The sequence below is a fragment of the Podarcis raffonei genome, chromosome Z, assembly GCF_027172205.1.
Source record: "Podarcis raffonei isolate rPodRaf1 chromosome Z, rPodRaf1.pri, whole genome shotgun sequence".
NCBI classification, from domain to species: Eukaryota; Metazoa; Chordata; class Lepidosauria; order Squamata; family Lacertidae; genus Podarcis; species Podarcis raffonei.
Window position 1 is genome coordinate 17,003,539 of NC_070621.1, and position 18,359 is coordinate 17,021,897.

At 46.6% G+C, this 18,359-nt stretch overlaps 1 protein-coding gene across 5 annotated transcripts in view; it reads right to left on the minus strand.

The window, feature by feature from the left end:
- The window catches only part of SH3GLB2 (SH3 domain containing GRB2 like, endophilin B2), a 50,031-nt gene extending 34,219 nt beyond the window's left edge, over positions 1-15,812 (minus strand). For 3 of the 5 annotated variants that reach the window (XM_053373301.1, XM_053373299.1, XM_053373296.1), the window contains exon 1: positions 15,509-15,811. In XM_053373301.1, the coding sequence (XP_053229276.1) occupies positions 15,509-15,571 (63 nt within the window). In that variant the 5' untranslated portion in view covers positions 15,572-15,811. Of the gene's footprint in view, positions 1-15,508 lie in introns of all 5 variants that reach the window. The other 2 variants (XM_053373298.1, XM_053373297.1) reach the window with 2 other exon arrangements.
- Between the last annotated feature and the right edge of the window lie 2,547 nt (positions 15,813-18,359).

The following is an 18,359-nucleotide window of genomic DNA, read 5'->3' on the forward strand; positions in this document are numbered from 1 at the left end:
GCCATAGTTTGCCGTGGTCGACACAGTCAAAGGCTTTTGCATAGTCAATGAAGCAGAAATAGATGTCTTTCTGGAACTCTCTAGCTTTCTCCATAATCCAGCGCATGTTTGCAATTTGGTCTCTGGTTCCTCTGCCTCTTCTAAATCCAGCTTGCACTTCTGGGAGTTCTCGGTCCACATACTGCTTGAGCCTTCCTTGTAGAATTTTAAGCATAACCTTGCTAGCGTGTGAAATGAGTGCAATTGTGCGGTAGTTGGAGCACTCTTTGGCACTGCCCTTCTTTGGGATTGGGATGTAGACTGATCTTCTCCAATCTTCTGGCCACTGCTGAGTTTTACAAACTTGCTGGCATATTGAGTGTAGCACCTTAACAGCATCATCTTTTAAAATTTTAAATAGTTCAGCTGGAATACCATCACTTCCACTGGCCTTGTTATTTGCAGTGCTTTCTAAGGCCCATTTGACTTCACTCTCCAGGATGTCTGGCTCAAGGTCAGCAACTACACTACCTGGGGTATACGAGACATCCATTTCTTTCTGGTATAATTCCTCTGTGTATTCTTGCCACCTCTTCTTGATGTCTTCTGCTTCTGTTAGGTCCTTTCCACTTTTGTCCTTTATTATGGAAATCTTTGTACGAAATGTTCCTTTCATATCTCCAATTTTCTTGAACAGATCTCTGGTTCTTCCCATTCTATTGCTTTCCTCTATTTCTTTGCATTGCTCGTTTAAGAAGGTCTTCTTGTCTCTCCTTGCTATTCTTTGGAAATCTGCATTCAATTTCCTGTATCTGTCACTATCTCCCTCGCATTTTGCTTGCCTTCTCTCCCCCGCTATTTGTAAGGCCTCATTGGACAGCCACTTTGCTTTCTTGCATTTCCTTTTCATTGGGATGGTTTTCGTTGCTGCCTCCTGTATAATGTTACGAGCCTCCATCCATAGTTCTTCAGGCACTCTGTCCACCAAATCTAAATCCTTAAACCTGTTCCTCACTTCCACTGTGTATTCATAAGGGATTTGACTTAGATTGTATCTTACCGGCCCAGTGGTTTTTCCTACTTTCTTCAGTTTAAGCTTGAATTTTGCTATAAGAAGCTGATGATCTGAGCCACAGTCAGCTCCAGGTCTTGTATTTGCTAACTGTATAGAGCTTCTCCATCTTTGGCTGCAGAGAATATAATCAATCTGATTTCGATGCTGCCCATCTGGTGATGTCCATGTGTAGAGTCGTCTCTTGTGTTGTTGGAAAAGCGTGTTTGTGATGACCAGCTTGTTCTCTTGACAGAACTCTATTAGCCTTTGCCCTGCTTCGTTTTGATCTCCAAGGCCAAAGTTGCCAGTTGTTCCTTTTATCTCTTGACTCCCTACTTTAGCATTCCAATCCCCTATAATGAGAAGAACATCCTTCTTTGGTGTCACTTCTATAAGGTGTTGTAAGTCTTCATAGAATTGGTCTATTTCAGTTTCTTCAGCACCAGTAGTTGGTGCATAAACTTGGATTACTGTGATGTTAAAAGGTCTGCCTTGGATTCGTATCGAGATCATTCTATCATTTTTGAGATTGCATCCCAGTACAGCTTTCGCCACTCTTTTGTTGACTATGAGGGCCACTCCATTTCTTTTACGGGTTTCTTGCCCACAGTAGTAGATATGATGGTCATCCGAACTGAATTCACCCATTCCCGTCCATTTTAGTTCACTGATGCCCAGGATGTCAATATTTATTCTTGCCATCTCATTTTTGACCACCTCCAACTTACCCAGGTTCATGGTTCTTACATTCCAGGTTCCTATGCAATATTTTTTTTTACAGCATTGGACTTTCCTTTTGCTTCCAGGCATATCCGCAACTGAGCGTCCTTTCGGCTTTGGCCCAGCCGCTTCATCAGCTCTGGATCTACTTGTACTTGCCCTCCGCTCTTCCCCAGTAGCATGTTGGACGCCTTCCGACCTGAGGGGCTCATCTTCCAGCGTCATAACTTTTATATGCCTGTTGTCTTTGTCCATGGAGTTTTCTTGGCAGGGATACTGGAGTGGCTTGCCGGTTCCTCCTCCAGGTGGATCACGTTTGGTCAAAACTCTCCACTATGACCTGTTCATCTTGGGTGCCCTGCTCGGCATAGTTCATAGCTTCTCTGAGTTCTTCAAGCCCCTTCGCCATGGCAAGGCAGTGATCCATGAAGGGGATCCAACTTTATTTTTCTGTAATTCTGTGTTGTCCAGGACTTATCACTGACTGCTCTGCTGTGCTTCTGTGGGATCATTATCTTATTACTCGTGGCATTGTTTTTATCTCTCTGCAATAACCATTTCTCTGCATAATTTTCTTTCTTAAGTTGCAGGCCATATGATATCAAACAGGAAAGCCATTGTTCATTTCTGTATCTCTCACTCTTTGTATCATTGTACATAACAAAATAAAATAATTCAAAATAACAGTAATAATATACAGTATTATTAAAGTAGTAATATACAGTATTATTATTATTAAAGCAGTATCCTACCAACAGCCTTGGCTTTCCCCAAAGCACCCTGCAAACCATAGCTGAAGGGGTGTGCTAAGTGTTTTTTGCAGATCCCTATATCCCTCACAAGGGACGCGGGTGGCGCTGTGGGTTAAACCAGAGCCTAGGACTTGCTGGTCAGAAGGTCAGCGGTTCGAATCTCCGCAACAGGGTGAGCTCCCATTGTTCGGTCCCAGCTCCTGCCAACCTAGCAATTCAAAAGCACTTCAAAGTGCAAGTAGATAAATAGGTACCGCTCCTGTGGGAAGGTAACGGCGTTTCCGTATGCTGCTCTGGTTCGCCAGAAGTGGCTTAGTCATGCTGGCCACATGAACCAGAAGCTGTACGCCGCTCCCTCGGCCAATAAAGCGAGATGGACGCCGCAACCCCAGAGTCGGCCACGACTGGACCTAATGGTCAGGGTTCCCTTTACCTTTATATCCCTCACAGAGCTACAGTTCCCACAGTTCCCCAGGGAAGAGAGGCTGATTTTTAAACCCCATCTCCAAGTAGAAGGCCCATCAGAAACCTTGGAGAGCTACTGCCGGTCAGTGAAGACAATACTGAGTTCAATGGACCTTTGGTCTGGCTCTGTATAAGGCAGCTTCCGATGTTCTACCTCCACTTTCAGAGGCATTAAGCCTCTGAATACGAGTTTGCTGGGAATCATAAGTGAGAAGACTGTTACTGCTGCCCTTAGCTCGTGGGCTTCTCATTGGGGCATCTGGTTGGCCACTGTGAGAACAATGTGCTGGAGAAGATGAGCCACTGCTCCGATCCATGTGGACTTTTGTGGGAATATAACCTCTGTGCCCAGGGTCAGGCTACCTCTGAATACCAGAGAGTGGGGAAAACAACTGGATAGTAGTGTTAGGCTCAGGTCCTGCCCCATTTGGGCAGGCATCTGCTTGGCCACTCTGAGAACAGGATGACCTCCGAGAAGCCCAGTTGTACGCAAGCCCGTTTCAGAACTTTTTGCTGCATCACGACCAAGACATGGACTCACTCCTATGAGCACAGCCTGACTTCTTGGCTCCCCAGACAGATGCAATACGGCCAACTCTTTTGAGCTACAGCAAAGGTCTCCCACTAGTTGATTCCATTTGGCCAATGCAATTACAGTGAGAACATTAATTTTGTTAAGATCGATCGGTGCTGGAAGAGGGATTCTCTGGTGCCACATAAAACTGGTGTTCTGGACTGGACCATTTGATTGCAATTGAGCAAAGAGCACGCAAAAACCAGCTTGTAACCAGCACCCCCTTAACGCAATGGGAAGCCACCTTTACACTGCTGTTTGGGAGTGAAAACTACTTTGAAGAAAAGGAGAGGAAGTTCCCTAACAGGTGGAGGAGGGAGACTTCTCTTTCTTTTTAAAGAAATCATAGTGAATCATAGAATCACAAGAGTTGGAAGGGACCCTAAGAACCATCTCCACTCCAATCCCCTGCAATGCAGGAAAATGCAGCTGTCCCGTGCGGGGTTCAAACCTGCAACCCTGGCATTATCAGCATCACACTCTAACAAACAGTGCCCTCCCTGCTTTACGCGATTTCACATATACGCAGAAATGTAACCCCCGGCATAAGTGGTGGGATCACTGTATTGTTGCAGTGTTTGCATTTCTTTTTCCTTCTGGTAGCAGGGAGATTATACAAGTGATTCTGAAATTGCCAGGTGCATTTCAAGGGGTCTTAATTCTTACTGTCAGCCGCCTGAACTCTCACAAAAACCTTAAAGACAAGGTTCCACAATATTTGTGATTCCCCCCTTTTTATATTAAAAAAGCCTCCCAGTTAGCAATGTGGAACGTTTCATCTGCAAAACAATATGAAGTGGGTGCAATGATATGAATTGCTATTTATAAACACGCCTCTCTCCCTTCTGATATCTGGTGCTGACTCCAACCTACGCCTTATTTTTTTATTTTATTTTTTGTTTTAAAAAGTCTTCAGAAACCCTTACAGATCCGAAACAGGGTATCCTCCCCCGCCGCCCCCGCCGCCAAGAAGACTCTTCTTTCCTTTTCCTTTCTGAAGTCATTTGTATGAGAATTGAGAAACGGTTTCAAGTAGAATAAGGAGGAATACTTAGAGAGCTTTAAAGACCTCATTCTCATTTCCATTACAATAGCAATAATCAGAGCAGCTGACCTAGGTAGCAATGGTACAGGAGTGTAGAATGCTTTCATTTAAAAAATAAAAATAAAAATCAAGTTTCTAGTCTGACTGCTGGAATCTAGGAAGCCAGAAAGGCAGCTTAAACATGTCACAGCCCTCCAGTGACCCTGCCCTTCTCCCACAGCCGAGAAAACTAGAATTAGGCAAAAACGATTTGAGGAATTATGCACATTTACTGGGAACATGTTGCTGTTCTATGTCTAATTAAATAACCATGATAACGCCAGGTACGGTATTTATATCACAGCTTCAAGGTAAAACTCCTTTGGCAAAGCAGCTAACAAAACCCACCAAAAATGAACAATCAGAAGCAATTGTAAGTCAATTCAAACATGAAAACCATAGAAACACAGAAAAATGTATAAAGAACATAAAAATATGAAGCAAGTGTCAAATGCCTTCCAAGCCTATCCAAAACCAGAAGGAGAGGTAGCTGGGCCATTCTCCCGGAGGGTGTGAGTTTGACAGCCACAGGGCTCCCACTGAAAAGACCATTGACAAAATGGGAACTCAAATCAGCCTGCACTTTAGCCTTCATAGGAAGCTGGCCTTGTCAATATGCAAGACCAACCAAGTTGAGTCTCACCCTGAACTTGCTTTGGAGGAGGCAGAGTGGGAAAGGGCCATGCAGCTCAGCAGAGCATCTACACATAGAAGATCCCAGGTTCAATCCCTGAGGGCAGCTCCACATAGGGCTGGGAACACCCCCTGCCTGAAACCTTTGCCCATTGGTCTTCAATTGGTAGGTTTGCACCCACTATTGAGTTGTGGCCTGATCCATGTCACAACAGGAGCACCACCACCATGCAAATATATAGGAAAAGAATGACAAATGCGTGTTTTGGATTAAAAGTGGGACCTGGGTCTGAGAATATAAGAACATAAGAAGAGCACTGCTGGATCAGACCAATGGTCCATCTACTCCAGCATCCTGCTCTCGCAGTGGCCACCCAGATGCCCATGATGGGAAGCAGGACCCAAGCACAAGAGCCATCTTCCCTCCTGGGGCTTCCGGCAACTGGTATTCAGAAACATTTACTGCCTCCAACCATGGAAGCAGAGCATGGCCGTCATGACTCGTAGCCGTTGATAGTCCTTTACTCCATGAATTTGTCTAATCCTCTTTCAAACTTGAAGATATATGGTGCAGTCAATACTGATCTAGATGGACCATTGGTCTCTGGAGAGACACAGCCAGCCTGTGTGTCAGACAGTGTATGCTACATGGACCAATGTTCTGTCTAAACAGACTGAGAGGGTTTCAGGAGGAGCCTTTGTTAAAATACTAGTCCTCATTACAGTGGTTCCTTGGGTTAAGTACTTAATTCGTTCCGGAGGTCCGTACTTAACCTGAAACTGTTCTTAACCTGAAGCACCACTTTAGCTAATGGGGCCTCTTGCTGCTGCTGCGCCGCTGGAGCATGATTTCTGTTCTCATCATGAAGCAACGTTCTTAACCTGAAGCACTATTTCTGGGTTAGCGGAGTCTGTAACCTGAAGCGTATGTAACCTGAAGCATATGTAACCCGAGGTTACACAGTACTCTGAATAAAGGGCTAGATTAAATAGGAAGCTGAATTATTCAGAGACAGAACATCAGACCATCCAGTTCAGCATTGAACCAGTAGAAGGCAGCATCCTATGTTCTTATAAAGGTAAAGGGACCCCTGACTATTAGGTCCAGTCGTGGCTGACTCTGGGGTTGCGGCGCTCATCTCACTTTATTGGCGGTGTACAGCTTCCGGGTCATGTGGCCAGCATGACTAAGCCACTTCTGGCGAACTGGAGCAGCGCATGGAAACGCCATTTACCTTCCCGCCAGAGTGGTACCTATTTATCTACTTGCGCTTGGACATGCTTTCGAACTGCTAGGTTGGCAGGAGCAGGGAACCGAGCAATGGGAGCTCACCCCGTTGCAGGGATTCGAACCGTTTACCTTCTGATTGGCAAGTCCTAAGCTCTGTGGTTTAACCCACAGCGCCACCCGCGTCCCTCTTATACCACTGTATAAAACTGGAAACTCCGATGCTTGGTATCTGCTCCATTTTTTGTGTGTGTGTGGGGGGGAAAGCTTTTGTAAGACTTCTTCCATTCCCCCTTCTGTCTGTGAGTCTACCTTCTCATAGCAGCAGGCAGTGATGTTGGGTGGGAAATATTTCAGCACCTTCATTTTTCTGTGGAAATCCTCCAAGTTCATCAGCAACAATGAATGGATGCTGATCGCTAATGGCCACATTCAGGCAAGCTTGGCAGTGTCAAAGCCTTTCGCTTTGTTTACTAAACGCAAGTAAAACAACATAGTAAATCAAATTATTCGCGGGGGGGGGGGAGCAGCGGAGACGGGAACACACAGGGAAACATCCAATATAATCTAAAATATTCCTGATGATAATTACCTGAAATTGCCTAGGAAGATTTCCCAGTGACACGTTTTTAAAGCTCCTTTGCGTGCAAAGACTCCCTGTAAGGAGAAAACTATTTCAGCCTCCTCCCTGCTGTGTTCAGGCCTCCATCACTGATATATTTGTCTCATCTTGCAAGGGGTCCCTCCACCACCATCTCAATACTGGGGCATATTCAACAGTGGTGACTGGGAGTGGCCGCCGAGACCATATAACACCGGTCCTGAGAGATCTGCATTGGCTCCCAGTACGTTTCCGAGCACAATTCAAAGTGTTGGTGCTGACCTTTAATGCCCTAAATGGCATTGGCCCAGTATACCTGAAGGAGCGTCTCCACCCCCATCATCCAGCCCGGACACTGAGGTCCAGCTCCGAGGGCCTTCTGGCAGTTCCCTTGCTGTGAGAAGTGAGGTTACAGGGAAGCAGGCAGAGGGCCTTCTCAGTAGTGGCACCTGCCCTGTGGAACGCCCTCCCACCAGATGTCAAGGCAATAAGCAACTATCTTACTTTTAAAAGACATCTGAAGGCAGCCCTGTTTGGGGAAGTTTTTAATGTTTCATGCTGTCTTGTGCTTTTTTATTTGGTTGGGAGCCGCCCAGAGTGGCTGGGGAGGCCCAGTCAGATGGGCAGGGTATAAATAAATTATTATTATTATTATTATTATTATTATTATTATTATTATTATTATTATTTCCCTCAGCTGCAATCTGCAAGTTCTTGTTCTACCACTTCAGGGCTCCACCACCTCATTCCAGTTCATAGGCAGGCCAAGCCTGAGGTTTATGCATCAAGCAGATGCTCCACTTATGAGTGCAATGTAAATTCCAAGTACCATGACTACCATAGTCAAATCTACACCATGCCTTCAAAGCATATGGCTTTCCTCCAGAGAATCCTGGGAACTGTACGCCACAAAGCACTACAATTCCAGCACCTTTAACAGTCTCCATGATTATTTGAGGTGTGCTTTAAATATATGGGTATGGACATGGTAGATAATTCCAAGGGTTGTATCCAAGTAAGAGCAGACCCACAGGAATGGAGCAAAGTTCTCCATGCCCATTATTTTAAACGAGAGAGGGTTGTAACTTAGCGGTAGAGCACCTGCTTGGCATGCAGAAGGTCCCAGGTTCAATCCCAGGTGGGATCTTCAGGGAAGGGCTGGGATTGTCTCCTGCCTGAAACCCTGGAGAGCCCCTGCCTGTCAGGGTAGGGATCAGCTAGAGTGGTAAAGAAAAAGCTATTTACGGTACAGTATATAGAGACGCGGGTGGCGCTGTGGGTTAAACCACAGAGCCTAGGACTTGCCGCTCAGAAGGTCGGTGGTTTGAATCCCCGCGATGCGGTGAGCTCCCGTTGCTCGGTCCCTGCTCCTGCCAACCTAGCAGTTCAAAAGTACGTCAAACTGCAAGTAGATAAATAGGTACCGCTCCTGCAGGAAGGTAAACGGCGTTTCCGTGCGCTGCTCTGGTTCTCCAGAAGCAGCTTAGTCATGCTGGCCACATGACCCGGAAGCTGTACGCCAGCTCCCTTGGCCAATAAAGCGAGATGACCGCCGCAACCCCAGAGTCAGTCACGACTGGACCTAATGGTCAGGGGTCCCTTTACCCTTTATATGCGTTGTACATGCGATATAACATTGTGCCACCAGGTGGCGATGTGGAGTCCCATTTTTCTCTACCTTTTTTCCCTGTTTAGATTTACAACGCTTTAAACTGAAACGCTTTTCTAATTTGTGTCTAGATCCAGCCTAGATGATACTGAGCTAGATTCCTGTTTTCAATTAATTCTTTATTCAAAACTATGGGAACTAGCATCTTGCTTTTCAGGGAAATGGCTGTAGCTCAGTGACAAAGCATCTGCTTTGGATGCAGGAGGTTCCAGGTTGAAAAGCAGGGTGGAGAAGGTCTGTTGCCAGTCAGTTTAGACGAAACAGTACAGGGGGGACCCAACACACTAATGTTCCTAAAGACAAGATGTTGCTAGCCCTCCTAAATAGCACATTTTCCACCAGGTACAAAACACTGAGCTTTTTAACATCACCACAAAAGTCTAGCCTCGAAGGACGGCAGAGGTTTTGTGTAGGCCAAATGAAAATGTATCAGCAGAAGAACCTTCCGCATCTCTGAGATGGAAGGTTTAAAACACAATTTCTTGCACACCAGGAGTTTTATTCTCCTCCCTCCTTTTACACTGCTGGAAAGTCAGACTCCATCTGCTCCTTTTCATAACTATGAGACAAACCATCCTCTGCACAGACTCTGAAGCAAGAGACGGTGCTTGTCCTTTCGATTAAAAAAACAACAGCAATAACAACTTGCTCAAAAGCTAGTCATCCCACAAACAAACAGCTCAGACTGGTGCGCTGCACAACACTTGTTTATTTTAAACAGGACTAGATCACTCACTCCTGCCCACCTAGCAGTTCGAAAGCACGTCAAAGTGCAAGTAGATAAATAAGTCTACTGGCGGGAAGGTAAGCGGCATTTCCATGCACTGCTCTGGTTCGCCAGAAGCGGCTTAGTCATGCTGGCCACATGACCCGGAAGCTGTCTGCGGACAAACGCCAGCTCCCACGGCCTATAAAGCGAGATGAGCACGCAACCCCAGAGTCGGTCACGACTGAACCTAATAATCAGGGGTCCCTTTACCTTTACCTTTTTGGATCACTCTCAGGGACGTGAGTGGCTCTGTGGTCTAAACCACAGAGCCTAGGGCTTGCCAATCAGAAGGTCGGCGGTTTGAATCCCCATGACGGGGTGAGCTCCCGTTGCTCAGTCCCTGCTCCTGCCAACCTACCAGTTCAAAAGCACGTCAAGTGCAAGTAGATAAATGGGTACCGCTCTGGCAGGAAGGTAAACGGCGTTTCCGTGCACTGCTCTGGTTTGTCAGAAGCAGCTTAGTCATGCTGGCCACATGACCCAGAAGCTGTCTGCTGACAAACGCCAGCTCCCCTGGCCTATAGAGCGAGATGAGCACGCGACCCCAGAATCGTCTGCGACTGGACCTAACGGTCAGGGATACCTTTACCTTTAGATCACTCTCGGAGGCCCTTCCAGCTCTACAATTCTGTGGTTCTACTATTCTATGGTCTGCATATGTCAGAGACTACTGAAGTGGGGGTGCAACCAATGTAGCAGTTCAGATCTTTGGCCCTCCAGTTGTTGCTCACCTCCCATCATCCCCAACTGCTGGCCGTGCTATCTGGGGCTGGTGAAATAGGTTAGGTGTGAGACAGTGACTAGCTCAGGTCCAGCCAGTGAGCTTCATGGCCGAGTGGGGGATTTGAACCAGAGTCTCCTAGGTTTTACTCTGACCCTTTAATCACTGCACCACACTGGCATTTTGGCAAGCTTGGAAGCTGCACAAAAGGAAAGTTTGGTTTTGCTGCTGCTGTTTGAGGGTCAAAAATGACCAATACCCATGAACAGATTTGCAAAGCTGTTTTAAATTTCCTGGTAACACTGCCAAGTTCAATAGGTGACATTGAAATGGTGCTGGAGTGTGCATGTGTGTGCTGAACCATATACAATTTAGATGTTTAAACTTAAAACACTTAAAACATATTTATACCAGCCTCTTCTTCTCTTTATATGAACTGCTGCAAAGGCAGACCATCAGCCATGAGCACCTGTACAGGGAAACCTTAAGCGACAGGCAGCCATGTATTACCGTATTGGCCCGAATATAAGCCGCACCCGAATATAAGCCACACCTTTAAAATTGGAGGGGGGGGGAATAAATAAATATCTGAATATAAGCTGCTCCATTCCTCGCTGCTCCTGGCTGCATACTGGGGAGTGTTAGATCTGCACTGCGTTGCCGGCGGCCTTTCCCCTTCCTCGCTCTCTCCCTTCCTGGCCTTGCGAGAGAGGACGGGGGACTAAACATGGGGCAGACACTGCTTTGCCTGCTCCTGGCGCTGTTTGCCCCCGTGCTCCTGGCTGCATACTGTAAGGTCGTGAATATAAGCTGCACTTTTCATGGTCGGAATTTAGGGGGAAAGTGGGGCTTATATTCAGGCCAATACAGTATGTTTTTATTCCATCATTTCTGCAAAGAGCTCATGGTGGAGTACATGGTCCCCCAACCCCTTATCCTAATGACAATTCTGCAGGGGTAGGCTAAGCAGAGACAAAACAAGCCCTACTGCCCCCTCCTCTCCACCCTGGGGTGAGTCAGACCATTGGTCCATCTAGCTCAACGTTGTCCACACTGACCAGCAACAGCTATCCAAGGAACATTCCTGACCCTATCTGGAGACGTCAGGGATTGAACCTGGGACCAGCTGCGTGAAAGGCAAATGCTCTGCTTCTGAGCTACAACCTTTGCTTTAAAAATAAAGTAAGATTCTAGTCTTCATGGTTACAAACAGAAGGGCTGAATTGGATGCTGTCTTTTACCAAGTCAGACAACTGATCCATCCAGCTAAGTAATGCCTACATTGACTGGCAGTAGCTCTCCAGGGTTTTTTGCACAAGGGATGTTCCCAACCCTAAAGGTAAAGGTAAAGGTACCCCCTGACTGTTAGGTCCAGTTGCAGACAACTCTGGGGTTGCAGGCTCACCTCGCTCTATAGGCTGAGGAGCTGGTGTTTGTCCGCAGACAGCTTCCAGGTCATGTGGCCAGCATGACTAAGCCGCTTCTGGCGAACCAGAGCTGCCCATGGAAACGCCATTTACCTTCCCACCAGAGCGATACCTATTTATCTACTTGCACTCAGATGTGCTTTCTAACTGCTAGGTTGGCAGGAGCAGGGACTGAGGAACGGGAGCTCACCCTGTTGCGGGGATTCAAACCGCCGACCTTCCGATCGGCAAGCTCTAGGCTCTGTGGTTTAGACCACAGCGCCACCCACGTTCCCAACCCTACTTGGTGATAAAAACAGAGGTAAAACTCAGGACCTTCTGCATGCAAAGCTCCACCATTGAGCTTGACCATTTCTGTACATGGTCAAGGATCAGGAACAATGTTAGGGAGCTGGCAACATCTGGGAGGCCAGAGTTTGCCCATTCTTGCACAAGACACCTGATGCACCTACCACACCCAACCTGGACTTCATTTTTATGGATTTGGGACAACAACTCTACCTGCTCAGACTAACAATCGGGTTCATTTGGCATCTCCAAAACCCACAAAATATAGACAATGATTTACTGAAGAAGGGAACCAGAAAACATCCAGGTGAATAAATCCAGTTGACAAATGTGCCAAGTCTCAGAAGCTTTTTCATCTCTAGTACACAACAGAAGCAAACGTGGCAAGATTAGATTAGATCACGGTACAGCTCCAGCCTGCACTTTAAAAACAAAATGAAACAGGACATTCTTTCAACCTTGACACCACTGACTTGCCAACTCAAACAGAGCCTGTCAACCGGCTAACCTTCTAATCACATATGTGCCATTACCCAAGATGGTCCAACACCATGAACTCAGTACCTTGTCCATGAATAGTCTCCCTCCTGAGAAGAGATTGATTTAGAAGGCAGCTGCAAGGCTTCAAAACTGGGGCTCATTGTGAGACACTGCATTTCCTCGTCGTTTAAGTGAGAATTGCAGGTACTGTAGATCTGGGGTGGTTCAGCAGTAGAGCATCTGCTTTGCATGCAGAACGTCCCAGGTTCAATCCCCAATGGCATGTCCAGATGGGGCTGCCTGAAGAACTGCTGCCCATCAGCGTAGACCAGCGTAGACTTTTTCAGCAGGGGGCCGGTCCACTGTCCCTAAGACCTTGTGGGGGGCCAAACTATTTTTTTTATGGGGGGGGAATGAACAAATTCCTATGCCCCACAAATAACCCAGAGAGGCATTTTAAATAAAAGGACACATTCTACTCATGTAAAAACATGCTGGTTCCCGGACTGTCCCGGCTCCCGGGCCTTAGTTTGCCTACCCATGGTGTAGACAATGCAGAGCTGGATAAGACTAATGGCTTGACTCTGTGTAAGGCAAGCTTCTTACGTGCTTTTCAACCCAGTTGGCGGTTCTTCCACTAGTTTCCATACTTCAAGGCATCAAATTTATCTGCTCACATGATTTTAAGGGCCAAAGGATTCAGCAATAGGCTCTGTAGGACCCAACCCTAAAACCCTGGAAGAACATAAGGCAGGACCAAGGGTGCGGTGCTGACTAGCAGCTACTGTTCAATATCAGTATCAGTGGTATCCAACAGGATTCCATGAACATAGAAAGAGCCCGACTGCTGGGGGCAACCAGATGTCCCAATGGGAAGCCACCAAGCAGCAACCAAGTACAACAGCAACTCTCCCCACTGCAGGGATTTCAAATAGTCCCTACAGAGAAGTCTCAGCCAAGAAAGTGAAATAAGGAGCGCAAACCCTGCAGCAATCTATTTATGGCTGCGTACATACCATACATTTAAAGCACATTTCCTCCTCCCAAGAATCCTGGGAATTGTAGTTTGATAGGGGTGCTGGGGGTAAACTGGGTGGGGGAGTAATCATTGTTTAAAGTGGTATGATACTGCTGCTAATTACAAGTGCAGATGAGGCCTATCGCTGCATACACCCGGTACATTTAAAGCACATGGCTTTCCCATGATAGTTTGCCCCCCCCCCGCCCACATAGAGCTACAATCCCCAGCACCCTTAGTAAACTACAACTTGCAGGAGTGTTTGGGGGAAGCCCTGCAGTTTAAATGTATGGTATGTGCAAAGTCCATGTAGCTCCATGTGCATACTGGACTATAAGACCAGACCAGCAGCTGCCCTATGGAGGTTACACATCTAGATTTCAGAGGCGAGGAAGAGGAGGGACCTCTCAAGAAATGGAGACGGGCAAGTAGAGTTACAACAGTTTGGTTTCATCACATTACATGTTTAGGACAGGCGAATTAAGTGCGTATCTTCAAAGGGTTCCAGCCGAAGAGGCCATGAAGTACGCATCACGCTTTTTGATAGAACAGCAGCAGACACACCTGCCTTTTGAGCCCGAATAAGGCACAAATTACAGGCCTCCCTGATCTTGGGCAAGTTTATTTAGACAAAGCAAATGTCAAGTTCGATGGGGCTTACACTCAAGCAAGGCTGCAATCCCAGAAGCAAAGGCTCAGGCCCTGTCCTTAGCAGGCTTGTGCTTTACTCCTGAGTAAGAAGGCAATCCTAGATACATGCTAGAGGGCCCATGTTTACATAGGAAACTGCCTGATACAGAGCCAGAACATTGGTCCATCCAGTTCAATACTGTCCAGTCTCCCAACCCTAGCTAGAGATGCTGCTGAGGATTGAATCTGGGACCTTCTACACACAAAGCAGTTGCTCTGTCACTGAGTTATGGCCCTTCTTAGGAAGACAGTCAAACCCTTGGCCTACCTAGCTCAGTATCGTCTGACTTGCAGCAGCTTTCCTGGGTTTCAGACAGTGAGTTTATTTCCCAGCGCTGCCTAGAGATGCCTTTGGGGATTGAACCTGGGGCCTTCTATATACCAAGCAGCTGCTCTACCACCGATCTATTGTAGAGTTGATTTACCCTCAAAGCTGCAATACAGTCTGCTGCATGGTAGGTTCCCTTACTGAAAAACCTTTTCACATTTATACTGCAAAGATAGTGGGTCAACTGTGGAGATGAGAAGCCCACTCAGGAGGTTTCTAGCCAGCTTTAGAATCAAGCCCTCTCCACTGCTGCATAAGTCATCGGATGGGCCAACCTCACTTCTAACCATCTGTCTCTTTGCAGGAACAGCGTACAATCCAGGCACTGTTTAAAATGTCACACTTGCTATTATCAGGGGACTGCAGCTAGATAAATCAAGGTGTGGGTTTTTCTGTGGAGGGGAGAATATTGCCAGACTCAACCCTCTACCAGGGAACTTAACTCTCCCCTACCCACAAAACACCCAGCCATTAGTTAAATAAGCTCCCAGTACCAGAGATTCTAGGAGATAGAGGTAAAAAATTGTTTGCAGAGATTATGGATCAAAGCCCACCCACAAAGGCAAGAACCAGGCTGCAAAACCAATTTACTTATAGAAGAAAAACTACAAAAATTCTATTAAAAGGAAGCCGATCTGCTCCATCTGCAGGAAACCGTGGCTGGATATATAGATACGATTTTTCAAATGCCAGTTTTTAAGTGTCTTGGCCAATGCAGTTGTATGTAGGAGACAGGCTGGGAAAATCTGCTCATTAAAAACAGCAGTTGGGAATATCTATATCTGTATCTATATGGGGTGGTGTATTTTATATGCAAGCACAGTTTCAAGCGCAAGGTCAGAAACTGAAGTAGCATCTGTTCTATTAAACCCCTTAACGCTGGAAGCTGAGTGGGGGGGGGACATAAGCAAGTAAACATCTTTTCCTCAGTGCAACAGACGGAGGGAACCCCACCCCCCCGCGCGCAATTAAGTTCCTGGTAACAATGCCATGGGGCTGCTTTTTATTTCTCTCCTCCTCTATCTTACCTGAACAGCCCTGGTGAAGAAAACGCCCGCGTCGGAGGCTAGCTTCTTCATGTTGAAATCCATGCCCAAGCACCCACAAAAAAATGGGACCGTGGAGAGAGGAGGCCGAGCTAGCGAGCCTGCCGGGGCATCCGTCTCAGCCGCTCCCTGCTTGGATGCTCAGCTCTGCGCCCTCCTTTCCGCCCACCTGCCCAGCTCTAGGGAGGATGGAAATAAATAAATATCAAGCGGACGAGGCAGATCCTCGAGTGCACACAACGCCTTTTCTCCTCCTCCTCCCACCCCCCAGGAGGACCCATCAGCGCCCTCTGGCATCCTCTGGGCGGCCTCTTAAAGCGCAGGGCGCACGGTGGCCCGGCCAGGAATTTCTATATGGACAGCCTGGCTACTGGATCAGGCCAAAAGGGGCCCAGCATCCTGTTCCCACGATGGCCAGCCGGATTCCCCCAAGGGAAAACCCCGAAGCAGGAAATCAGTGCTGTAGCTGCTGCTCCCAACAGAGAATGAGATAGACTTGCATTTGAGAATCAAACTTCTACTCTTATCTTCCATGGATAAGAAGAGTGCTGTGAAATAAGGCCAGTGGCCCAAATTGTCTGGCATCCTATTCTCACAGTGGCCAACCAGTAAGTGCACAAAGGGGACCTGAGCACAAGAGCCCCCTCCTCTCTTGTGGTTTCCAGCAAGCATTCAGAAGCATTACTGCTTCCAACCCAGTAGGCAGAGTATGGCCACTGTCAATAGCCTTATTCTCCTCCATTAATTTGTCTGATCCTCTTTTGAAGCTAATCTGGAACCATTGCTGCCTCCTGCAGGAGCAAGTTCCATAGTTTTACTATGTGCTACATGAAGGACTTTATTCCATGAGCACTTGTCTCCTCCATCGGGGCGATTGGTTAAGGCACCCCAGGCATTGAAGAAGAGGGGCATTGGGGATCCTAAGGATGCAGCCCCCACAATCTGTTGGCTGTATGCAGTGTTGGCCCTACTTAGAGTAGGACTATTGAAATTAATGGACACACAACTACCTTATCTGGGTGGCTACCATGAAAACAGGAGGCTGGGCTAGATGAGCCAATGGCCTGTTCCAGGAGACACTTTTTATGTTCATTATTTTCAATGGTTCTACTCTGAGAAGCACCAGCAGTGGAGACATCCCATAATCATAGAATTGTAGAGTTGGAACAGACCTCAAGGGTCACCTAGTTCACCTCCTGCAATGCAGGGATCTCAAAGCATACAGGAAGGAGTGTCCACCACCTTCTGAGCGAGTCCATTCCACTGTCAAACAGCTCTTACCATCTGAAAGTTCTTCCTAATATTTAATCAGAATCTCCTTTCTTGTAACTTGAAGCCATTGGTTTGAGTCATCTTGGTCCATCTTGGTCACCCTCCTCTGCACATTGTTTCAGCTTGTCAATATCCTTCTTAAATTGTGGCACCCAGAACCGGACACAGTATTCCAGGTGAGGATAGACCAAGGCAGAATAGAGTGGGACTACAACTTCCCTTTATTGGGACACTAGATTTCTATTGATGCAGTGTAGAACAACATTCGCTTTTTGCATCTATGTCACACTGTTGATTCATGTTATGCTTGTGGTCTACTAAGACCTCTACATGCTCAATGTACACAGGGCCCTGAACCTAAGTATGTTGGGTTAGACAAAGAAACAAACAGTTGAGTTCAACAGGGCTCTCAAGTAGAAGTGTGATCCTGGGGGTTGTATCCAATGTTAGTTCTACTCACAGTAGACTGTGAGTGGACTAACATTAAAAAGAATGACCATGACTAAATTAGGTCCACTGGATCAGAATAAGAGTAGGACTAAGAATAAGAGTAGGACTTAGTTACACACAGCCCTTGGGCACAGTGTAGTGGCCCTCAACAAAACATGTCAGTCTGCTGCTCTTGAATAAGACCCATTGAAATTAATGGAGCTTAGTTAGTCAACAGATCCACTCTGTGTATGTCTAATGATGGCTACAACCCTTCACACACACACACACACACACACACACACACACACACACACAAAGTATCCCAAACCAAGTAGGCTTCTCATTTCAGAAATACTGTTTTTAGCCACGTGCAAACTTTAATCAATAAATTAATGAGCAACTCAATTCTAGAAAGCCAGAAAAAGGCTCCCAGACCTGTTCATTGCAGCAGCTAAAATCCAATAATAATAATAATAATAGCAGCAATAGAATATTATTGTGGATCGGGGAAAGGAGGAGTCTATTATTATAATACTAACAATAAGTAGGGTTGCCATATTTTGAAGAGCAAAAAAGAAGATGCTATGAGGACTCTTTTTAAATACCCCTACTATATGTAGGCTATAAAGAAGCTGGGATATATTGCTGAGGGGGGCAGGAGAAGAGAAGAGGAAAGCAAGTCTTCAACCCGTTGTGTCTATGTCTCATCCAGAAAGTACGTATAGCCAGAAACATTTTGGCAAATTTAAAAAATCCGCCCAGACAGAAATTTTATGTGTCCTGGAAAGGGGACACATCATAACTGTCAACGTTTATCTTTTTTAAGGGAAATTCCCTTATTCCGATAGGATTCCTCGCAAGAAAAGGGAAAAGTTGACAGCTATGGGACACATGGCAACCCTAATTTTCTAGTCTCGGGTTATTGATCTCAATATTCCTTACTGTAGAGGAGACGTTGCCCCTTTAAGAGGAGTCCAGCCCATTGAGCTGCACGTCAATCAGCCCTGAAGCGCACGCCCCCTTTCCCACGGGGCGGGGGCAGGGGAGGAAGAGGGAAACTCCATTGCCGCTCAACCGCACTCGATTTTGCTGCGGTAAGTTAAACCGGCTACGCGGTGGAGAGGCGAAG